Raw genomic sequence first — 25,392 nt, 5'->3', positions numbered from 1 at the left:
TAGAGCCCTAGTGTTTAGGTTATTGCATCCTTTTAAATGTAATAAAATTTAAAAAAGGCAAAAAAGTAATGGCTGCTTTTATACTAAATTTCATGCATACTGTCTGGTTTCTGTGTTTGTTTCTTTCTAGGTTTTTTTGTTTTGTTTTGTTTCATATGGGCCAGTTGCTTGGTTTTCCTGTTCTTGCCCTGCTTCTTTGCTCATCCTCGTGGCCAACAATTTTTTTGCCTTTCTTGCAGCCCCAGTGGAGATTGGAGGCTGAATTCTGCACTTCACAATATCTTTCACAGCAGGTTAAACATGGCAATAAATGCCCAGGCATCTGTATAAAGAGCTGAAAACACAGAAACTAGCATTTTAAAATCACCTCCTTCCCTGTGTATTAGAACTAGACTTCGCTGTGATCTGTAACCTATTATTAGCATGAGCTTCTTTTTAAACACTAGTTTATTTTCAATGCAATGGGAACTGAAATTTGCTGTTTTGCAAGTGCTACTGAGTATAAATTTTATCTTTGAAAATTACTATCCCTTCTATTTGCAGGCTGGAAGCTTGGTCAGTCATTTCTTTGCCTAACACATGCAGCAGTTTGTTTATAAGGTTTTTTTTTTCCCCAGCTCCAGAGCTGTAAAGGAAAAGAAGATCTTTATATTTGCAGCAAAGACAGGCATTTAGTGTCTATTTATTTAGTTCATATTGCATGGGGAAAAGAGATGTTTGCAACCCTGATGAAATAACATGTTGTCTCAGCTGTGGAAGTCCTTTGTCGTGCATCAAACTGTAATAAACCTCTTTAAATAGTAGCAGGGAAGTACAGGCACAGATGGAAAGGAGGAGCATGTCCTGGGATGCTGATTAAATTTTAGGCTCTCACCTGAGATACTGATTAAATTTCAGACTCTAAATAGGATGATATTAAAGCAATAAAGCATAATTAAGGATGTGCCATTGCTGGTTATAATCCAGAAGACACTGAGCTATGGGATATGAAATGCTAAACCAGTGTCTCTGAGCCTTGCATTGACATGTGCATATTAAAATTTTGCAGCATCTAGCTAGAGAAAAGTACTAAGAAAATAACAGAGTTTTAACTTGTTGGCTTGTACTGAAATGGCTTTTGATTCTTTCGGGGTTAATATTTGTTACTTAATTATTTTAACATCTTGCAAATGTTTGGCATTCTTATGATACTTCTGCAACAAGAGGTAATTTCACAAAAAGGAACTAACTAACCAACCAACCAACCAACCAACCAACCAACCAAGTACCACCCCCCAACTCAGTTGCAAAGCACTCGGCAATTAAGGCTGGATTCTTCAAGCTTGAGATCAGCTGGATGAGCATTGCTGAGGGCAGAAGGCAGCCTTAAACATTGTTTACAGCAGAACTTTAGTTTTGCAGCTGTAGCTGGATTGTGTTGCTATTAACAAAAAATTGTTAACTGAAAAAAAACAGTAATTGCTTTCCTCTGTTTCATTCTGTTTGCTTTGAAAAGTTTCAGAATCTGATGTTACAGTTATAAACATTTTCAGTTTCAGAGGTTTGGTGAATTGTTGAGGATGCGTGTGCTTTTTCCCTTTTTTTCTTTTTGATGCTGTCTGCATATATAGCCTTGAATGCTGGGTTTTTATGGGTGACAGGCTAGATTAATGTCTTCTTCGGAAACTTAATTGCCTTGTAGCTTTATTATATGTGGATTATATTGAAATTCCATTTAGCACACAATGAATTTCATCTTCACTGCAGAAGTCACTAAATCGGTTTTGGACTACTCTATTGTAACACTGCAAAATATAAAGATAACTTTGAATCTGCAGGAAATACTTTTGCTTTTAAAAAATGAAGGTATGAGCTGTGGAAATAATGGGTGAAGAAAAAATCAGTTTCATTATTAAGCTACAAATATGCTAGATTTCCAATTTTAACTTTTAAGCATGGATAAATAATTTTAGGATTGTGAAGAAAAAACGTAAAGCTAATGTTTAGTTCAGCTAGAACTTTGTTATTATATTAACAATAATGGAATTAAATGTTGTTGGTAGAGTTTGTTTGAAAATGGTGTTGTCTGTGTACACAATTTTTTTTTTTTTTTACACTGGTCAACATCTTACAGAAAGTCTTGGTAAAAGTAGAGTACCAGTACATAGAGTAAGACATTAAAAACCTAGTAAACCTACTAACTTTGTAATGAGCTTATACAGCCTGTTAAAAGGATGTGCTGAATGTGCCTTCTCTAGCCCTGCACAGAAGCAGTTAAAAGGAACTAGTTGGATTTGATTTGTTCCTGAGTGGTTTCAGTGTTACATGGCTTTGGGAGCTCAAAAGTTTTGCAAGTACAGGCCGGTCCTTCCGTTTTTAATGGGTTGTCACACTAGGAGGACAGTCACTGCTTTCTTGCTGAGTGAATTTTGGCACCTCTGTTCCCCCCCCTCATTGTTTCTGCATCTAGTGGCTATGTGCTGTTAGAGGAGCAACAGAAATTAAGAAAATTATGATTAAAACCCAAACTAAACCTTTAACAATTGGAATGGCCCACCCAGGAACACCCCATTGAGAAAAGATCTTGTTCACAGCGTCCACAGCCCCAGTTTCAGTCTTTAAGTCCTTTACTAACGCCTGGATCCGCTGGATGCTGGCTTGGATGAATGTGCTCTTTGATGACAAATTGAAGCAGCACATCCCCTCAAAGTCCTCGCAACTGTGGCCATGGGCGAGCAGCAGAAAGTCGATGGCCGCTCTATTTTGTAAGGTGGCATGCCTGGTGGTCTCTTCTTCCGCCAAGAGATCTGATAAGGCGGCAGAAGTAGCATTGGCCTGCTTACTCATCCAACACCCCAGGTGAGAAATCTCACCGAGGGCCTTTGCTGCCGCATACCACGGTAGAAAGATGGATGCGGCGACCCTCTTTCCTTTGCCCCAATCATAAATTTCCGAGTCACAATTTGGGTCGAATTCCCCATAGGATCTTTTTTGGCGTGCCGATTGACTTCCCCTTTTCCAATCCATAATTTGTGTTTTGTTGGGGGTTAGGGTAGTAAGCCTGCCAAGGCTACAGGGACCCCCTTTGATCTTAGAGGGGATCCCAGCCCACACCCTGTCCCCACAGATCAAAAACACACCCCGAGGGAGCTCCTTAGGGTATGGGTAGGACTTGATCAGGATCGGGCTAGTATAGTTGCACCACTCATTAATATATCTTTTATCAGTTGGTGAGACCTCTTTGATGTTATGCTCTATTTTTCCTTGAGGGGCCTTAGTGTAGAAGCTAATGCATAAGTGAGCCCTCATAGACCCCAGTAGGTCCAATTCCTGGGGTTCCTGTGGTGCCTGCAGTAGTGTCCTTATCCAACTCCCCAAGGAGTCCGCTGGGTTGGGTTTCATCGCTGTGAATGGAAAATCGTTTTCCGACAGGGGGACTCCCACCAGGCATGTAGACAACGGGTTGTCTACACCTCCCATGGCCATGCAGAGTTGTTCCTGCCCGATGGACTTTGCCAGCGTGACCCAGACGTTCTCTTTGGGCTGTGGTACGATCCATCTTCCTGCTAGGTGAAGCCACACAATGATGAAAAGTGCTGCTGCAGGAAGCCGGTCACTGCAGGGTGTTCTGGCTGCTGCGACTGCCATTCTGGGTGGACCAAAGTCTAATAAATAGACATATAACGGAAATAAGAATAGTGACCCCTTTGAATCCCCATCCTCCCCCGTGTAAATCGAAATAGTAACAAAACAGGAAAACAAAATCAGGTCAGGTATGAGGGAAGAAGGGGTGAGGAAAGTGGTAGGACGGAAAAGGGTGAGGGATGGTAGGGGATGGGGTCAAAGGATAAACAGTCCAAGTGGGCGGGAAATGCAAGTTAGTTATTAAGGTCCTGATGGCGGTATTGGCTGGTCTAGTCTTCTTCCTTTTCCTTCGACTCCACGCGACGGCGGTTTCTGATGGAGCTGGCGTCTCGGGGGAGTGTTCCGGGGGTTGGCTTTCTGTAGAGATGTCCTCCTGGTATGGTTTGATGAATTTTCCGGGGATCCACCTGGGGCCCTGTTCTGTTGAAACACATCCATACCCTCTCCCCCACGTTATTAGAGGGTATGGACCTTTGATAACTTTGATAACAGGGTCTTTTATGACCACAGGAGGCCTCTCCTTCAACTGCGCCCTGGTGTTATTATGGAAATGGCGCAGGATTGGGGGGTTTGGCTCACGGTCTGAACAGTTCATTTTGAGAACATACAGGGCCTTGCACAACCTCTCTACAGGGCTCGTGGTGATGGCCGAATCGTTTTGTTGTTCTAATAATTTCTTAATCTCTTGGTGTTTCTGTTCCACGATTGACTGCCCTGTAGGGTTGTGTGGAATTCCAGTAACATGGTCAATGCCCCATAGTTGCACAAATTCCATGAACTGTTTGGACACAAACCCTGGTCCGTTATCAGTCTTGATAGTTTTTGGGACACCCAGAGTGGAGAAAGCCATATATAGGTGTTTTATAATATCTTTGGTTTTTTCCCCCGTGTGTGTAGAAGCGAACACTGCCTCCGAGAATGTGTCCACCGACACGTGGATATATTTGAGCCGCCCAAAGGAAGGAAAATGAGTAATGTCTGTCTGCCAGATGTCCAATGCCCCCAGTCCCCGGGGGTTAACCCCCGTCGCTACTGATGGTAATGCATGGGACTGGCAGTTGGGGCAGGTGGCTAAGATGGCTCGCGCCTGCTCCTTAGAGATCTTAAATTGGCGGCATAGAGCTGGAGCATTCTGATGGTAAAAGGCGTGGCTCATCTTAGCCTGCATATGGACATCTGGCAGGGTGCTAAAGCTGCTGAGTTTGCGGTGTTCACCAGCATGGCCAGAGTGTCCGCTCTCCGGTTGCCCTCGGTGATATCTCCCGGCAGGTCTGTGTGTGACCTAACATGCAAAATATGATAAGGTTGCTCTCTGTGGGAGATCAGCCAAATTAGTTCTGAGAGCAAGCTATAGAGCGTTTTGTTTTGAATTTCTTTGAGCAGGGCATGTTCGGCCCGCTCTGCTATCCCGGCTACATATGCCGAATCAGTTACCAGATTGAAAGGTTGTTGGAATTTTCTGAAGGCTCTCACAACCGCTGCAAGTTCAGCGATTTGGGGGGATCCCTGAACTATTTGGACGTCAGATTCCCACTTCTGACTGTCCGGGTCTTTCCAAGTGATCACTGATTTGTGGGATCTTCCTGACCCATCAGTGAACACTGTGAGAGCACTTTTTAGTGGTACTTTGCTTTTAAAAATTTTTGGAGCCAGATATAAAGTGTCTTTAAATAATTTGTGCTTGGGATAATGTATCAGGATTTGACCAGGATAGCTGTCTACTGAAATCTGTAAATTTTCATTTGTTTGTAGGAGGAAATCCAATTGGTCCAAATTTAATGGTAAATAAATGCATGCTGGGTCACACCCTGCGAGGGTCCGGAGGCGCTGGCGGGCCTTAATGATTAGTTTAGACATGAGTTCAGGATATGTTGTTACTGTCTTGGCGGGTTGGTGGGGGAGGAACAGCCACTCGATGATAAGGAGTGGGTCTCTCTGGCTGTCGTCCCACTGGAATAGCAGGGCGTGTAAGTTGGGAGACTTACCCAGGATGGCACACTGGATTGGGAGGGACCGCGCGACCCGATGCGCCTGGCGGGACTTGATAGCAGCTGCGACTCTCTCCAAGGCCTCACGGGCATCCGGTGTGAGATGTCGTGGGGATGCCAGGTCGCCGTCGCCTTTCAGCAGGTGGAAAAGTGGCGACAGCTCCTCTGTGGTGAGTCCCAGGAGAGGTCGAATCCAGGTGATGGTACCGCAAAGCTGCTGCAAATCCCGCAGGGTCCGTGGGTCGTCCTTGATGACAAGAGACTGGGGCGCGACGGTCCTTCCCGTAATCAGGAAGCCTAGGTATTTCCAGGGGGACGACAGCTGGATCTTGTCTTCTGCGATTTGAAAGCCTGCATCCTTGATGGCTTTAACTGTCCTGTCCAAGGCTGCTTGTAGATATGTTGAACTAGCAGCACAAATCAAAATATCATCCATATAATGAAGGATGATGGCCTCTGGAAAAAGGCGACGAATTGGGGAAAGGACCTGTGCCACAAAGGTTTGGCAGAGCACCGGGGAATTTTTCATTCCCTGGGGCAGAGTGGTCCATTGATACCGTTTGTACGGCTCACCTCGGTTGATAGACGGAACCGAAAACGCGAACCTGGGAGCATCTCCGGGGTATAACGGGATGTTGAAGAAACAATCCTTGATATCAAGGATTGCGAGCTGCCAATCCCGGGGCAGCATAGAGGGAGAGGGAAGGCCCGGTTGCAAAGGTCCCATATCCTCAATAACATCATTAACCCTGCGTAGGTCTTGGAGCAGGCGCCACCTGTCTTTGCCGGGTTTTTTAATAACAAAGACAGGCGTGTTCCAGGGGCTGGTGGAAGGTATTAAATGCCCCAGGCTCACCTGCTCCTCTACTAGTTCGTTGAGCGCATTAAGTTTTTCAATTGGCAAGGGCCACCGGTCCACCCACACCGGAGTATCAGTTTTCCAATTAAGCGGTGGGGAGGTGCGCTCCGCAGTGGCCCAGACTAAAAATCCCACGCAGGGCTAGGGATGTCGAGACGGGCACCCCATTGGGACAATACGTCCCTGCCTAATAATTTGATGTTGGATGCAACCACAAAAGGCCGAATTGTGGCAATCTGGCCCTCCGGCCCCTCTACACACATGAGGTGCTTACTGCGTCGGGAATTGACGGCTCCTCCCACGCCGGAGATTGTGCCACAAGGGGACACTAACTCCCAGTCGCGTGGCCACTCTGCCTGAGGGACGATGGTAACGTCCGCACCGGTGTCTGCCATCAGGTCCAACGAAATGTTTTTCCCCTGAAAGATAAAAGTAGTTTTAATAATTGGTCTTTGTCTGCTAACGTTTTGAATGAAGAAAGCAGAAGGGTCTTGATCGGTAGGAAAGTCCGATAGAATGTTGCAGCCAGTGTCCCTGAAGTGCATGTGTAAAATGTAGCACAGAGCTAAAGGAGACCCTCTCGGCAGAGAGAACGGAGGATGATGGCACACCACGGAGACGTTGAGCTCTGCCCCTGGCTCGAAGTAGACGACCTCCGGGATGATGGTGAGGTCGTCCGGCGTGCTGATGGAGTCTCCTATGAACAGCACTGTGACGGGGTGGTCGCAGTATGGTGGCGGCAGGAATCCTACCGGGACACGGACCAAGTCCTCATCCGAAAACATGATGTGGATGGAACTCCGGAGGACTTGGCGGCGGGCACTGTTCAGTTGTTGAGTCCGTCTGAGGAGCCGGAGCCCGTCCTCCTGGCTGCGGATGTCCGGAGAAACGTGCCGTTGGGACAGTGGTTCTCCGGGAGCGATGGCAGCGCAGGGTGTTGGGACGGGCCATTTGTTGTCGTAGCGCGGCCCCTCAGCGTGCTCCGCCTCCCGTTTCCCGGCCGATGATAACGGGGATTCCAGTAAGGTGGTCTCGGGGAGGGGTTGTAATGAGGGTAGGACCTCTCTGGTGGCCAGTGTGGGCAATTGGCTTGTATATGGCCCAGCTGGCCGCAGCCAAAGCAGCACGTGTTCATGAGGTCCACCATTGCCTCCCCCACACCTCTGCTCACCGCAAACGCCACAGTCTGCTCCATCGATGCCGCTTTTGTGCACGCCTCGACCATCTTGGCGATGGTCGGCTCCGGATCCTGGGGGAGAGCTCGCAGGATCTTCTTTGTCTCCGGGTTGGCGTTGGTCAAGGCCATCTTACGCAGCAGTTCTTCTCGGGCCTCGACGTTCTCGATCTGCTGGTCTATAGCCTCCTTTAACCTGTCAATATACTTAATAAAAGTCTCATCAGGGCCCTGGAGGATGGATGTGAAGTTCTGGAGGGGGGTGGTTCCATCGGGTATTTTTAGTAGGGCCTCCTTCCCAGCTTCTCGGATGTCAGCTAGCAAGTTGTCGGGAAGGAGGATCTGATCTTCTGGTTTACTAAATTCCCCTTCCCCTGCCAGCGCCTCCAGGCCCTCGGCACCATCTCCCAGCACCTCCTTAAGGTCGTATTTGGTTAGAATAGGTTTTAATAGCTTTTTCCAATGTATTTCCCACAGAAGAAATTCTGTGGGGGACAGCAGAGCCTTCGCTATATAGCGAAGGTCATGCTGCACCAAAGTATGTCTGGTAAAAGTAAGGTCCAATATGTTTTTAAAAAACGGGGAATTTCTCCCATAGTCCTTGGCTGCCTTCCTCAATTCCTTCACCTCCGTATATGGCAGCTGTTCCCACCGCAGTTCCTTACCCCTCTTGAGCCTAACCGGTGCCGCGATTGGGCCTAGATCCCTGGCGAGATCTAGGTCCCCATCCCTAATGGCCTTGGCCCTTATCCGGGCCCAGCCCTCCCCTGGCTTGGTTGTTGGCCGGGGGTCGTCACTGTCCTCATCCTCTTCCGAAGATGAGGCAGGACAGGCTAGGGCGCGGAGCCTCTCCCTTGCCGGTGGATCCTGGTTATGAGAGACCCTGCAGGCCAAGATGGCCTGCTTCCGGCAAGACCTACTTCCGGTTCTGGTAGCGTGGGAACCGGAAGTGGCAGGAGAGGGGGCGTGGCCTTCTGGTAGGCCTGTCCCACCCACCAGGGGCCCGCCCAGGGGTGTGGCTAGGGAGGCAGGATGGGAGGGTCCCGATGTCACTGAAATCGACGCGTGATGGGGGGCGGGACCCGACGCGGGGGCGGCAACCGACGAAGGGGGTGGAGATGGTAAAGTGGCGGGAACCGGAGGGGTTGAGGAGGAGGAGGCGCCATTTTGTGTCTCAGGGCGATCGGCCACGAGGCCGCCGCCATTTTGAGGTGCTATTAAAACAGAACTGGAACTGGGAGTAAAACTGGGGTTGGGGGCATGAGGATCGAGGGAATGGATAGGGCTCGTGCTGGGGTGGCCAGTCCCAGCACAAGAGAAGGACAGAGTGGAACGGGAGGCAGCAGGGAGACGGTAGCAACCCTGTGCCTTATTTTGGCAGGATCTATCTCCCGATCCACCCTTAGGGGAAATGGGGTTAGGAGCGAGGGGGCGGAATAAGGGGTAGGAAAACTGGGGCCCGAACTTTCCCCTTTTTGTTTAACTAAATTAAAAATAATATCATAAATAGGAAAAAATCTCCCGACCCGAAAATTCCCAGAAACTTGTAAGTCATAAATATAACGCCCAACTTTTCCCCAGAATGAAATAGAAAGAACGTCCTCAGTAGAGGCATCTGGAAAATGATCAAAAATGAAATTAACAAAAGATTTAAGGACCCGCTTATTAAAAGAAACATTCCCCAACTGAAGGGTAGCTTTAAATTGGGAATAGAAGTCTCGTCTTGCAGGGGAGAGGCGGTTACCCATCTCCTCGCTGCAGAAGAGAATCCCCACCAGAGCAAAGGAAAAGGAAAAGATAAGAGCCTGCGTCGGCTGCTCTCCTCGAGCAGCTGCACTCACCCAACAACGACGCGGTGAAAAGAAAAGCTGAGGTGGGGTAGTGGAGCTCTGCTGGTGTCATGAAATCCGGGGCTTCCCTTGAAGCTGCAGGGTCGGATGTCCACGACTTGTCAGCAGATCCAGGAGACAGGAGTCTTCTTAAAACAGAAGAACAGCTACTCCTGGGATTGGCGGCGAACGGCGCTTGTAGTCCCGCAGCGCAGGGTCACGGATCCTCACGCGGCAGGAGACACTCGTCGGAGATCGGGGCAGCGATCGCGTGTTCGAGGCGCCAATTGTATAAAATTAGTCCTCCGGGGGTTCCCTGGGTTCCCAACCAGTCCGGGGAGTGATCCTCGGCTGGCCGGTCCGCAGGGAGGGGTAGATGAAACCCGGAAAGCTCCACTAAATAAAGACGAGACGTCTCCCGAGCAGTTGGATCCGAGAGGTTTATTGTAGGAGAGAGAAGGGGCAGGAGGAGGAGGCAAGGAACAGCAACACTCTCGGAGGGAAACTGACTCCGGCGAGCCCAGTACAAGCGCGGGACCAAGAATATAAGGGCAGAGGGATAGGAGTGGCTAGGGTACAAATCAACCAATGGGCAACGGGTAGAGGGGAGGAGACGGGATGGGGTGACATGCAATGAACCAATCGGGATACAGGAGAGGAGTGGCATTCCAACAGGGTCCAATGGGATTAACAGAACAGAAGAACTTTCTAGAACTGGGGAGTGTGTTAAGCTTTGACAGACAGCCTCCACTGGGGAGGGAAACAGCATGTGATTGACAACTTTTGACTATATTGAAGTTGCCTCCCAAGGGAGGGCGGGGACCCCTCCCACAAGAAGTAATATTTATTCTGCTAGTTTTGCAGCTACTGGGATTTCAAATTTCAAAAGAAGTCTGATCCCGGTACTGTACAGTCCTAAGTCTGGCCTCAATCCAGCTGTCTAACAAGGAGACATCATTTAGAAGCAGTCTGCAAAATGTCAGTAAGATTGGGACAAAGCTTTGCTTAGTCCTTGCCTTCAGTCTGGCTCTTCATAGAGCTGGGCTCTTCTTACCATGAAGCTAAAAAAGTTAAGACCTCAATACAGGATTTTATTCTCACTTGAGGTCTGGACTATTTGCTCTGTGTTTTCTTTAAACCATCTCAGTTTTAGAAATTCCAGGGGGTAAAAGTCCCACATCTCCAAAACTCCCAAGACACCCCCCAAACCTTGGTAAAATGTACTTTGTCCTTGCGCTGCTACTTTAGTTTCAGCTCCCAGATTCTGTTCCTAGGCTTAGTTTTAGTCTTCATCCATCTCCATTAGGAGGCTGTCACAGGGTTTGGAATCCATGTGACTGAAGGATTGCTGTTATATGGACACAGCACAATACTTACTGTATGGTAGATGTATGCCGAGTAAAACGGTGACGGGAAGCACTGTGCTGTTTCTCACATGATTATAGTCTGTTTTTTCTGTTTCTCCTGGGACTTGCCTTAGTCAATGATCCCAGAGTTGTATAGAATTCTGTGGGGTTTTTAGACCAACTTTGTCTTCTCCGGGTCCTCTTAGAGCATCATAACCAAAAAAAGCATAAGTTACAGGTCAAGCCTGAAGGGTGGATGTGAAGCCAGGGAGACAGACTTAGTTTAGGATGAAGAAAAAGTTATCCCCTTTGTTAAATATTGTATCTAGAAAATACACCAAGAATCAACATTCACTAAGGGAGTATGTATTTCAAAGTCTGTATTTCTTACAACTGGTACACAGTCAAAGGAAAGTATTCAAACTTGAATTGTCTGAACATAATATATTTTTTAATTGGTTAGCACTCTAGTTCTTATGTAAACATCAGACACCTACCTGAAGGGTGTTTTAGCTGGAGCTGTTAACGTTTTAAAGTTAGTGGAGTTACTTGGTGTGTTTTATATATTGCTTTTTTCCTCTCCTCATCGGCATTATTAGTCTGGTAAGAGGGACTAAAGTATTTATCTCATGCTTGTTGTTACATGGCATTACCGTATTTTCTTTCTTAGGACCTTGTTGTCCAGATAGGTTGTACTGTGGAAAAACTGACCAAACAGTAATTCACTTGAAAATACAAATGTCAATTTTTTTGATCCCGTTGAAAGTTACCATCCAGCTGGCTTCTAAGCAGGGAAGTTATTTGTTATATTTATTAATTTTGTTATTGATTTTTAATTTTTTTTAATTGGGATTGTTGAAAGTACCATGCTAGTTGGGTTATTTCTGTAAGAGAAGTTAATCACTCTTTAAAGTCAGTAATTTTTAAGTCAGTAATTTCCCTTTTGTGATGGAAAAAAAAAGTAATTCTTCAACTGAGATTTTTTTGGCCTTGTGTTTTCTTGGTTTTCTTGTTGGCAATTCTGAAAGATCAACTTCACAACTACACTTTGTTCCTTTCTTCCTAAGGCTGATAGGGAGCTCGAGCCCTCATAAGATGCTTTGGTGCTTGGTCTTTCTAGCAACTCCATAGCCATGCGTTTATAACACTGGAACCATTGGTGGTTGTTCTAGCAGTATGGCCGGGACTACGGTCTTGTTCAGCTCATGTGTGATTGCATCTTCCCTTCCAGCAGACAAGGCAGTTAGCACTCTCCTTAATCACGTGGTTAGCTCATGTTCCTAGGGAGCAACTTTCTAAATGTTTTTAGAATTAATTTGCCAGGACCTATAGTTTGAAATTCATGGATGTGTTGACTGGTTGACAGTGTTGGGAGGCACTTGAATGAGAAAAGCATTCTTCCAGGTAACTCCTTTGTATTTATTGTTTGAGGGTGCCATGTGCAAATACTTTGCTGGTAGCTGTGGATGGATTCTAAGATTATTTTTAAATCCTCTTTGTCTCTGATTGCTGGGGTGGGCTAGAGATTACCAGACATTGACTGAAGCAGCAGGTCATACATGTTTTGACAGGGAGTAAGGAACCTCACAAAATACTTGGGCACCTGGCCTTTCTTGCAAATATACAGCTCTAATCTGTGTGCCTGCACTCTTTACACAATGAATTGTGAATTTTTAGTGGAGGGTCTCATGACTTTTTTAAGTCCGTCTGTTCTGCCAGATGATGCTCTGCTGTGCATGGTCCTGAAGTTTCACTCTGCACGAGAATTTGTTCAAAGAGTTACCTTAGCTGTACACTAGTTTGGTAAGAAATGTTTCTTTGCTGCGTGGCCAGTTTATAGTTGTGACTTTTTATCTGGCTGTGTGACTTGTAATGTTGGCACAAGATGGTGGAGGGGGGTAAGAAATGAGCTTGGGGGGTAGTTGTGATCCCTCTGGTTGTGTTCTGTTGATTTTTAAGAAATCTCACTAAAAGTGAATTCATTTTCGGAAGTGTCAAAGGACAACAGAGATTTTACTGAGACTGTGGTGTCTCAGGTGGTAGACGAAAGGCATTAACAAGGCTTGTGTTGTGCCTAATTGGGTGTTGTCCAAAGGATGGGCTTCAAATGGCATCTGAAGGAAAAGTTATGCTTTGGATGCATGGCTTTTCAAATCCAATATTTTTTTTTTCCGTGAATGTTCACATGCATATTTTAGAATAAATAATACATATGTGGAATTCATCCTAGTGCAGTGAGTTTTGCATTAATTGACCTGTGTTAATGTCACCATAATGCTAAATTGTAATCAGCAAATTTAATGTCTCCTTTCTTCTGAGAGTTTTTCTGCAGCAGTACATTTTAATATTTGACCAAAAAAAGAGCAATATTTATATGGTATTAGTGGTTATTCAATGAAATCCCGTATGTAATTTTTAAGGGTAAGCCAGGTAGGAGAGACCAGACCATCTCTGAATGAGAGCTGTGCTCCTGATAGTTTCTAATCACGTGGAAGAGTCTGTAGGTTGAATTGTTACTGTGTATTAGCAGTATATTTGAAACCAGTGAACAGCACAAAATAAATGTAGAATGGCAGAGATTCTGTTGACAAACTCCGTTTCTCCTTTGACAGATGGACCTTTGTTTGCCTGCAACAGTTCTTTCTGCAGAGATATGATCCTTAGCCAAAAAGAGGACAGACACCCTGTCCTTGCAGGTTGAGAGCTGCAGTTTGTGCTGTCAGTACAGAGTAGGTGATCAGAACACAAAGTTTAAGCAATTTCTGCTGGGTAGAATATGCATTCCTTGTGTCATCTGTAAAATACATTTCTGTTCTGAGAGGTACCTATTGCAGGCTGGCTGTCTTGTCCATATCCAGTGTGAAGTGGGGGAGAGACACACACGGACACGTTGAGGTAGGGAGGTGGGAAGGGAACCGTCCCCTACTTCCCCAGAGGAAGGCGGGGTGGTGCAGGCAGCATGCTTGGAATAGTATTGTGAGAGGCCACCAAGGCAGGACAGAGCTGTGAAGCAGAAGCTCGGGTGGTTGAATTATGAGATAAAGCATGACGTCAGGGTTTTGGGGCTGGCTGATTGTTAACCCTGTCTTTTTCCTGATGATGCTCAGTGTTGTGGCTCTGCATCAAGTTGCAAGTAGTTGTCATCAGGCACTGGAATATGCAGAAATTGAAACTGGCAGGGAATTTCAAGTGTAAAATTGTTCCACAATGTAGAAACAGTTCTGAAAAAGTGACAGAAAAAACAGAGAAAGAGTACCCAAGAGAGGCAGTCAGTGAGCTGCTGATGATGCTAAGACATGTGAGATTTTTGATTTGTTTTGTTTTGCTTTCTACATTGAACATAATACATGTAGTGAGATTGTTCCTGCAAATAGGACTGGTAACAAATACCTTGGATGGAGAGGGAAGAAATAAGTTGAAGAGTGCTTGGATTTGTTTCAATTAATTGTACTTGGAGATTTTGATATAATAATCCTAAAGACAAGCTCAGAATTATTTCCCTTCTTTTTCCCTGAGCTCTTCTGAAAGACAGAAGAACAGAAAATTATAGAGAAAGAATAGGGAAAGATAAAATATGCTGCTTTTCTTTAAAAGTGTGTTGAGATGGTGGTCAGTTGACAGACAACTTGCTGAATATGGATTTGTTAAGAAAAAGTTAGGTTGAACTCATCTAATCTAGATCTAGTGTCAGTTTGTGGTGGGAGTGAAACAAGAGATGCCCTTCTTGTCTATTTTAGGGCTTTTGATGTTGTTCTATGACACTTGTAGGCAAGCCAAGGAACTAGGCTGAGAGACTTTAGTTTATTCAGTATTTTTTTCCAGGCTATACTTGGAGCTCATTAGGTACCTGTGCTTGCTTTGACAAATAAAATACTGTATCAAATTGAAACCAGAAGGATGGCCTGGACTAGATCAGCATTATTAAGGATTAATGATCTGGATGACATAATAATGGGTAAACTTTCTTAAATCTGAGATGACATCAAGCTAATGAAAATTGGAGGCTTGCTGTGGGATAAGAGTCACAATTGGTGCTGACAGATGAAGCTGTTGCTTGAAAAAAATCAAGTGACATAAAGTAGGGATAAGCAGACATTAGCACATTTGGTGGTAGACATACAGGATGTGAGCTGGATGAAAAACTTCATGAGATTTATCGTGGTTCTCAAGTTAAACTTGAATTAACAGAATTGTGCTGTTGCAGAGCAGGACATCTGCTTTTGCCTTCCAGTCTCTTTTCAGTGATGCTTTAAGCTGGTGTCTAGTTCTGTGTGCTGTCATCCATTCAGTTGGTGGATCATTTAGAGAAAGACAAGAGCAGCTTATGATGATTGGAGATACAAAACATGGGGTTCTTTACTCAAAAGAAGGTGGAACATCTCATTCTGGGCTTTAAATATGTAAAGACTGTTTTTGTTACCCACTGTAATGGCAGAAATCAGTGTGTTAACTTCCTTTTTGAAGTAGCAATCCAAATTGTATCTGGGAAAATTGAAATTAGGAAACTTGCAGAAGAGAACAGTGAAGTGCTAGGACAGAGCACACGTGGAGGTTGTGGCATTCTTAAAAAGTAGCTTAGGCACCTATGCATGAGGGATGACACTTTTTTGAGTCTGGTATGTTTTCTACACTGGTAGGACTTCCTTGCCTGTCTTCCTCTGTTTAAGAGTTTGTCTGCTGAGTTACACAATTTGTCTCTTGTGCTGATAATCAGGCAAACGTGCAAGACCCCATATAGTGCCGTAGAGACTTCCATTATACAGAACTCAGTGGTCACAGAGTAAATATCTGTGAAAAATGCGTATTTTATAATTGGCTCTTCGCAAATATTGAATTGAATGCTCTATGTATTATGGAGGGTTATTTTGTAATACTGTATTAATCCTTTCTAAGTAGTGTGTTAAATATAGTTTTAGGTTACAACATAATGGTAAAATAGAAACTCTGCGATGTAAGATATTTTTTACTAGCTCAAGAAAGGGATAAGATAATCAAGAAGCTCTTCGCACAGAGATAACAGCAACAGGACACCTAAGGAGTTACTGCCTCCTTATGGGAAAAGACAAACATTCTTCCACCTTCTCTCCATCTTTATGGAGCCACCAGGATTAAGAGGAAGGAGTTGACAAAACCCAGAAAAATTCTTAATTTGCAAGGAATTTATGCATCATGTATGAGATATATGAATATGCAACAGGCTGTTGCTTTTAAGGGCTATTCCTTTGTTCGCAAGGCATGTTTTTGGCAGTTCAGTGTCCAAAAAGATCCGGACGTCCGTAGTTCTTTGCTTTTTATTGTCTCGTAGTGTCCTAATCCTCATTGTCCAAATTTTTATTACTCTAATTTTATTACTATTTATTTATAACTATTTTATTACTAATAAACTTTTAAGATTTTAAAAAACAAGTGATTGGTGTTTTTCACAATATCCCCTTGTAGGACTGCAGTCTGGTCTAGAGAACCTTTTTCCCCCGTTTCTTTCAACGTTATTGTTATAAATAAAATTGGCTTTCGCAGGTGGGGTTATAAATTGTTAATGATGTCATGTTGTTATGAATTGTTAATGAATGTAATGAATTGTTATGCCTAATTAATGCAGTAGGTTCTGAAGTTAAATGTACTGTAGTATGAGCATGTGCCCGCTAGAGGAGGGTGGTAAGAACTTTCCAGAAGGTTACCTCACGGCCTGATGACAGCAGCCCGGACTGTAATCGGACAATGAGCCAGCCAGTGACATGGAAGCATCCCAGAATGACTGGCCAGGAACGCACCGCAAATTGGACCAACCAGTGAGCGGAAAAAGGCCAATCTATGAAAGGATCAAGAGCGCACCAATCCGGCAGCTTTAAGAGACTTTAAAACCCCCGGGTGCTGAGCGCCTGGGTCTTTCTGCGGAGCCAGTGTCCAAGGAAGCACCCTGTGCTGCATACAGGCTGACACTTGTATCTCTGACTTGCTGCCTAGGCCACAGGCTTACCCTGGGCTCTCGTCTTCAGTTGCTTTGATTTTTGATAAACAGGCCTTTTAAAAGATCCTTTTAAAAGATCCTAGCCTCATTTTGCCTGTTTTTAACATTTATGTTTACACTTTGATTTAATCCCTTCATAAATGGGAACAAATATAGAAAAAAAGTCCCATAAAACTATCAAATGTCAGTCAATGCTTTTACGTCTTCTTAAGTTTTCATGTAGCATGAAAAAACTCATCTGTATGAATTCCCTTCCAGATCACAATGAGATGTTAAAACTGAAGCTTCAGTGTAAGTTTTCAGATCCCAGCATCAACAGTATTACTGGTCAGCATTTTAACAAGCACGTCCAGCTGATGTGCCTGTTCACCCCATCCTGCCTTACATTATTCATGCCTTGCCAAACGCATCAGCTTCACTGAAATGGCTCATTTACAACTACTGCCCCGTGCTGACAGTGTATTTGATACACAGAAAATAAGGGAGCATTGAGACAGCCATAAGGAAATGGAGCTTTACATTAAAAGTGAACAAAACGGGTGTTACTGTGTATCTTATACTTTATTTTTAAAAGGGTTGTTTAATACTACTACTACTTGATCTGGCACTAGGAAGTAAACCCAAAGAAAATATTTTTGAAACAAAATGCATTTTGTTTATCAATGCAGAGAATATTCCAAATACACATGTAAAAATTGTTTACACATCAGTTTATCAGTTGTTTCATGTATGAATAGCAGTGATGGTCATGAATGCAGTTTATTAAGCTGAGATGGGAACTTAAGGTCTTTTTTCCTAAGAATAACTTTCAGGCAGATGTATTGTTGCAGGAAACTTGTGGTTCTTCATACTTTGTCCTTCTGTAAGGACATGCAGGTTGCAGCAGGTGGAAAATTCCAGCAATTTTGAAGCTGTCCTCATTATTCCTTCAGAAGCTGTAACTTCAGTCTTGCCTTACTATTTCCTTTAAAAGATAATATGGAAACACTGATTTGGTCTTACCAGGATGATCCGTACGTGATAAAGTAGTAGCTTCTGTATTGTTAAACCATCAAAATTGGTAATAATTGAGGAAATTGGAGAGCAAAAAATAACCTCTTAAAATATTTCTGTGTGAAAAGGTCTGTGGAGATGTAATTGTTTAGATAATGACAAAGGTAATGAAATCTGTTTCCGAATCTAAATTTATTAGATGAAACAAATTTCTTTTTTGTGGTTGTTGCTGGTTCTTGAAGAAATAATTTCTTCAAGAAAACATACTAAGTAAGAACTGCTGAGAGTGTTTGTCTTCTTTCCTAGTCTTACCTGCTGCCTAGTTCCATCTGCTAGTGAACTTCTTGAACAGTTTTCTTCTCTTATGTAAAGTCAAAACATGTAGCAGGCCATGGGTGGATCACAAAATAACACAAGTTCTCCATCCAGCACCCCCTGTAGGTGAGGACATTGTTTTTAATCATGTTTTTCAGACAGCAGTGAGCATTTTCTTTTAGTCTGGTAACCTTCCAAAGTGCTCTCTGTAGCTGGGTGCTAACCTGGAGATGCTTTTTTTGCCAAAGATTATAGTGTTATATAGGGCTTCTGTGATACACACTCACTGTGGTTGCTGCAGTCTTGTCATTTCAGATGACTTTGGAATTATTGTGCATTACCTCTGTTCATCCAGATTAAAATAAGCATTTTGATACAGCCTGCCTTGTGATGCTTGGAACCTCTTACCTTATAATTTCTTTAACCATTTAAAACTCTGTTAGAAGTTTATTCAGAACAAAAGGTATCATTCTGTGAGTTTTTTGGAAGACTTCTGACTGCAGACAAGCATAGTTCTGGGATTGCTGCCAGGATTGTTTGCCTGCAGTTGCTCATAGAAATGTCAAAGATGTAGAGCTGATGTGATTCTGTGGTTTAAGTAGTCAGGGGCTTGACTTGCTATGAAAGTCAGAGCAAATGGAGCAGTGGGTCCAGGATGCTCTGGAGATTGGTGGCTGCACCAGGGACCTAAACTAAACAGCCTCCTACCAAGAACAGAAGTGATCTGGAGTAATTTTAGTACATCTTTTAGATCAGCAACTTCTTATTGCCTCTGAGTGCTCTGGTAGTCAGTCCTTTTTAGATTAGTAATTTCAAAATTACTGTTTCAAATAGATTACTGTTTATCTACAGTATTGGTCTAGAAGTGATGCATGACACAACTGCATGGAACAGGTTTTCCTACAGGTTTATTTACTCTATTTGCCTCTAGGGAGCATGGCTGAATTTATAATTTTGACTTCCCTCTTCAAAGGTGTTTTGTGTGCCTAGACTGGAAGTTGCATTAGCAAAGGTTAAATGTTTCCTGACAAAATGATGATACCTTTTTACTGTCTGAAATTTTAAATTGTTTTAAGAAAATACATGGTTTCTCATTGGTGTTATGTAGTGGAACAATCTTTGTGAGATTTGCTTTATAAATCAGTTTGCATTTGTGTAACACCTGTAGATTGTAGGGAACCAGAACTGGGTTTGGACATGTTTCTGTGGGCTGTAGTGAAATAGAAGCTTTACAACTGTCATGAGCAGGGCGGTGTAAGGTGTGCTACCAGTGCTACAGCTTCCTCCTGCCCCAGTACAGCAGATTAATTCTGGAGCCAGGGCAACAGACCTGTGTCCTGGAATCCCATGGCAAAATCACCCTGCGCTACTTCTCCTGGTACTCATTTCAAAATTAGCACACCTCTGCAGAGTCCCTCAGTCTGAGGCTATGTCTGCTCTGTTCCAAAAGAAAAGATACAGACATAGCTGAATTGTATCTGTCACTCCCCATCCTTATTTTTCTTTGCAACGCCCTTGTGAGATTGTATTTGTGTTGTTTTAATTTTTAAAAACAAGGAACTGAGCCATGGAGATTATTTATTAATTGATCAGAGTCAAACCTAAGAGCAAAACTCTGAGTAAAAATTGAACTGCAAGTAAGCATAGCTTGTATTTGGCCTATGTGATTAATTCTTCTGTAATAAAGTTATTTCTTGTCATAAGTAGAGATGTGGTTGCATTCTGTTATTTTTGTTTGTTTCTTTTTAAACTACATACATCATGTTATTATCATTATTGTCATTATTTCATCATTCTCGTCATCATTACTATCACTTTTGTTACTATGATCATTATTATCCAATTTTATTGTAAACAACTCCGACAAGAATTCTGTTTCTGCGGCTCTGGAATTTCTGCATAGAAGAGACTTACAGACCTCCATCCAATGTATAGCTTCTTTCTGCAGAATAGAATAGGCCTTGATTCTGATAATAAATTACTTCATTGAAGCTCTTCATGCAAGAACTTTGAGTATTTCAGTGTATCATGCTTTCACAGAAACCTTCTGAATGATGCCCTGATACTAGTAATGAAATAATAATAATACTATTAAATCTGCTAATAATTCACATAATATTACACATTTCCTTTGCCTTCCTTCTACTGAACTATTTTGTACAACACAGAAATAAGCGATACGCTTTTAAGCTTCTTAAAAAAGCCATAACATAGAAACACACTCATGCTCTTTGTGGTATAAATTGGTATGGTAGTGTTGTGTAATCCAGTTCAAAAAGTGTTTAAGAAGAGGATGGCAGGAAAGAAGCAGTGAAATGTGAGAGTAGCAAAGTAGTGGTAGTTTTTTAAAAAAAAAATTTCTAATCTGAGAGAATAGGGCACCCAGGAGATTTGGTAGCGTAGAACAGCTGTTGCTTCAGATCTGGCTGAATTGGTTTGCCCACATTTTATTTAGAATGTGATTATTTGTCATTAGATAAATATGCATGTGTCATCATTCAGATGCTGGAGAAATTGTTTTAAGATTTTGTTTCCTTCGGTAGTTGGCTTACTGATTTTAAATGCCTGTGCATTAATGCAAATCCAGATTAGACAGGGCTAGTATTCCTTTTCTTCTGAACTAAGTTTGTGTTTTTTTGTTTTCTCTGTTCCCACTTTTCCAATTTTCCCCCACCCCCATTTTCCCTTAAAAATATCTTTAGGAATGACTTGCTGATGGTGTGCCGCCAGCTGAATATGGAGGCGTCTGTTGCAGAGATTATGCACCAGCTGGGAGCAGATGAAAATGGAAAAATTTCCTTCCAGGATTTTAGTCAGTGCCGCATGGAACTGGTACAGGAAATCAAGAAGGAGGAAGTAGAGCTTTCTGTGAAATCGGATGACTCTTGTAAAAATAAAAAGTTAAGAGATAGAGTAGCTTCCTGGCCAACTAGCAGCAGTAACAGTTTAGGTAGGTATGACTTAAATATCCTGTGGGTGTAATTTAACAAAAGGTAAACTCTGGGGTGTTTGTGACTGATTTCACTGGCATTGGGGTTTCCACTAAAGGGCTTTGTGAATCTGCCTTCGCATAATTTCATCATATACTAGAGTGCTGTTGTCTTCTAAAAATGTAAATTGCCCAAGAGAACAGACTTCCTTGGAACAATAAGGGCTGGTAACTGAAGATCAGGCAGTTCTCCATAAAGCCCAGGCAAGTAAGTAGGTAAAACTGAAAAATGAGGGGAGACTTAATCTTGGTTCCAGTCATAATATACTGTAGGAACTAATGTTTCCTGGATGCTTTAAAAATCATTCCTCTTAGTGGGAGATTTGAATGCTGGAAGAGTCATATGGTTTAGACAATACAAAAATACTTCTCCATCTGGTTGAAAACCAAACCAAAAAAACCAAAATCGAAAACCAGAACCAACCAAACCAAAAGAAACCAACAACAACAAAAACAAACCACAACCCCCCTCAAAAAACTCAAACCAATGAACAAAAAAAAAAAAAAAAAAAGTGCTATTCCATCCACAGGGAAATGGGATGTAGGAAGGGATTATCTGTGTCATTGAGCCCATTCCTTGATAGCACTGTGACCAATCAGCATTAGGTCAGAAATGTTAACACCTGCACAATGCTTCCTTTCACCCTGTAAAAAATGGAAAAGAGGAAAGGACAGATTCTGGTGTCAAAAATGGCAAACTGTGGTGTTTTGTGGAAAAAAGCTGAGGATGCTGTCCATTCCCAACCTCCCTACAACAGGTGCTTGCTGGCTAAGTATGACTGCTGGGCTGGTGACCATGGAACTGACCTGTGTCTATTCTTCACAAAAATGGCATCAGCCTCTGATGGTGTTTATTTGGAGCTATGTCTCCTCAGCCTTTTCTTTGGGTTGTAAGAGTCTACATGTTTTAAAACACTTTTTAAACTGCAAATCTTCCATTAGTCTTCCCAATAGTTTTTCTTTGAAGTGTCTTAAATGATTTTGGAAATATTTTTTACTGTCAGATGTGCACACTTCATACATCTTCTGGAGAGCTGTGTTATTCCAGTTTCTCATGTTATGTCAGGGTTATGTCAAGGTCATGTTGTTGACTTGTTGCCAGGTATAATGTTTAACATCAGATCTATTTCTGTATTTGAAAGTAGCTGATGGTAAATGAGATTTCTGTTCTAGCAGCGAAGATGCAAAGCATACAGAAAGCACAGTACAGACACAAATCACACTTACCAGGGGGGAGCAATTGCAGGGTACAGCTCAGTCACAGTACCACTGAGGCTGAGCTGTGTATACTGGCTTGGCTAACTCAGGGAGACATTCACACTCTTCCTGAACTCAGGGAGAAACACAGCACCAGTTGATTCTCTCAGCTGTTTATAGCTTATCTAAAGCAAAACCCACCCTCAAGTCCTCTTGTTGTTGAGATCAAGCCAGCTTTTTTGCAACAGCTGTCATCAGTCCCAGCCCACATGCTTCCCTGAGCTTCATGGGCACATGACCCTGGCCCATCTCTGATCCTGCTCCTGTAGCAGGGATTTACTGATTAGTCACACCTGTCTTTATCTTATCAGTAGTCAGCTTCATAGAAAGTAAAACTGGGCATGTGTTGATTTTGGTGGTTTGGTCTATCTATCTGTTTACTTATTAGCTTTTTAGGTATGTGATTACCACGTTCTGTCTTATAGTCACTTTGCACATGTTTTTGGCTAGTCATCTCAGAAATTCAAATTTTCCTTGTTTACTTTGTATCCTTGGTGAACTCCTTATCTTTTTGCTTTTTAGATGGACTGTACCACTCCTTTATCATCCTATTATCTCATGTTCCTTGGCTTTTCATTTTGGCTTCTCAGCACAGGAAATCTGTTTCATAGTTCTGTTTGTCTTCCATCTCATATTTTATAGCTTCATAGTCATATTTTGTTATTGAGGTAGTTTGTTGTTATCATTTCTTCTGTTTATGCTTCTTTCATATATATTCTTGAATTGAAAAACTTTGTAGTTTTTGTGCCCATTTCTCCCATCACTTTCTGTATTGAAATTTTCGTAAGCCTTGTGCTCAATTCATTTCCAGCCTGTGAATCTCTTTCTGGAGCTGTCAGACCAAGCCAAGATTGTGCCTTTTTTTTTTTTTTTTTGCTTTAAGGATATTGTGTATTCCCGTGCTCATATAATTATCTTCCATTGCCTGCTTTTTTGGTGCTGACACAATTATATTTTTCTGCAAAACAGAGTTGTTGTTCTGCCCTCAGATGGCTATACAAAGTTTCCCTGTTTGCTGACCAGATTTCTGGGGTTTAAAATCTTCTTCCTTAGAAAAACCAGCCAAGTAATTATGATTTGTAATAATCAGAGGTGAAAGACACAAACTTGATATGAGAAAGGCCAACACAATAGTCTCAAAATTTATCCCACAAAGAAATCCTACCAATTGCTGCCAAAAAAGTATTCATAGATGAACTTCCAAATTTATTAGTGTATAGAATTCAATCCCAACTACTTTTTTCCCCTATTCCCCAGTTTCTGTTAGTTTTACAAGAATAATTTAATGCATTTTTTAAGTTGGTGAGTGAGCCCATTTTCTTTCCCCCAAAAGTTAAGTCCAGAAGATGCTTGAATTTCCTGCCTTGATAAATTTTGCTCTGCTGATCAAGTGGGACTATCTTAGTGCTCAGTACTTCTAATTATGGGAATTATGGGATTTGTCCTTGTCCTGCCTTAACTCTTACACGAATTCTTGGAGAACATACAGAGATGCTCCCCCCAAAAAAAAAGAATGGGAGGAAATACTAAAGATGAGCATTTAGGATGCAACTGTTTTTTATTTGGTTGTAAATGAAAACCATTTTGGCAGCATTGTTCAAAATGTTCTACACAGCTTTCTTTTCAAAGAGTCAAGGAAACAGCACTGCAATATATTTCTATGATATAAACCAAGCCTGTGGTGTGAACGTAATGTCAGCTGAGGAATTACACTTGCAGTCAAGCTTGAATTACGATCTGTGCCTTTCTGTGCATTTCTGATGTTTCTGTGCCTTTCATATCATTGAGGGATCATTTATATACTCACTAGTGATCAAAGAATAGATTATGTTATTATTGGGTCTTTGCTGTTGCTTTCTAAGCATTGCTTGAGACAAGAGACATCATGTACTAATTCAAATATGAGTTTGGTGGATGTTCTTTTTTTGTGTTACTGTTTTTTTTTTTCTGGTCAAAACACTTTTAATTAAACTTTATTTTCAAAGACAGTTTACAGGCCTTTTTTTTTTCAAGACTAATTACTACATAGGGTATGAGCTGCTGATAATATTTAAAGCTGGTATAATGTATTGATGTGGGGCACATAAATGACTGAATTTCAAAACTCATTTGACTGGTGTTGAGTAGCAGGGGTCCAGATGATCTGAAACAAAGGAATCCAGCCTCTGATATGAATGTTTTTACACTGCAAGTTTGTGTGTAATTGTGCAGAGATTACCAGTCAGGCAGCATTTTGTGCTGCCTTTTCTTGGAACTGTTCCAAATTCCTAAAAAAGAAAGGCAAAACCTTTTATCTAAATACAACATTACCGTTGCTATCTGTAAGTTTTGAGTTTCATTATGAAGAAAATAACTTGAAAAAAAATTGCAAGAAGTAATTGCATCTAATTTACTATTGAACTTCATCTCATCCATCTTTTTTATCATTGATAAGGTTATTCAAATAATTTTGCCCAACAAATGTTCACACCTGTGTTTCCAGGTGGGATGCAGAAGAGAGGAAATCGTTTGACTCTTTTAATCAAGGTACAGGACTCAGGTTTACTAATAGTCACTCATGTATGTCCTCAGTAAGCCAAACCTGTATCCATATGTACCATCCTGATGAGCAAATGAGTGTATGGCTTTAAAAGTTTAATGTTTTATTCAAGTGCAGAAAAAAGGAATTTTCCTAAGTTACTAGAATTAGGCTTTTTGATGTTTATTAATCAGTAATTCAAAGCTGTTATAATGTGTTTTCATTCTTATCCTACACTACTAATGTCAGCAGGAGCTTTAACAATAATTTGCAAGTAATAACCAGTTATTTTTCTATAAGTGAAATGGAATGTAAACTCTGTTAACATTCTTGCATTTTAAAATCCAGTTGAAAAAAATTAATAAAATAACTTCTGAAAGTGTTGCTGGAGTCTTGCAGTCACCAAATATGACCTGACTCTATTATATCATTTCAGTAGGAAATGCAGGAAGAATGTCAGTTACTGATCAAATCTGTAGATTGATCTGTCCAGCTGTGGAGAATGAGAGCTATGATGGGTACAGTAAGTCTG

The 25,392-nt window shown here is 42.4% G+C and overlaps 1 protein-coding gene across 1 annotated transcript in view; it reads left to right on the top strand.

Moving 5' to 3' along the window:
- The window catches only part of MCC (MCC regulator of WNT signaling pathway), a 195,131-nt gene that overhangs the window by 8,035 nt on the left and 161,704 nt on the right, over positions 1 to 25,392 (top strand). Inside the window, 1 exon segment of the mRNA XM_053932546.1 lies at positions 20,799 to 21,046. Within this exon segment, the coding sequence (XP_053788521.1) occupies positions 20,799 to 21,046 (248 nt within the window).

The sequence above is a fragment of the Vidua chalybeata genome, chromosome Z, assembly GCF_026979565.1.
Source record: "Vidua chalybeata isolate OUT-0048 chromosome Z, bVidCha1 merged haplotype, whole genome shotgun sequence".
NCBI lineage: Eukaryota > Metazoa > Chordata > Aves > Passeriformes > Viduidae > Vidua > Vidua chalybeata.
The sequence above is the reverse complement of the archived record's forward strand: the minus strand, read 5'-3'. Positions and strand labels throughout refer to the sequence as shown.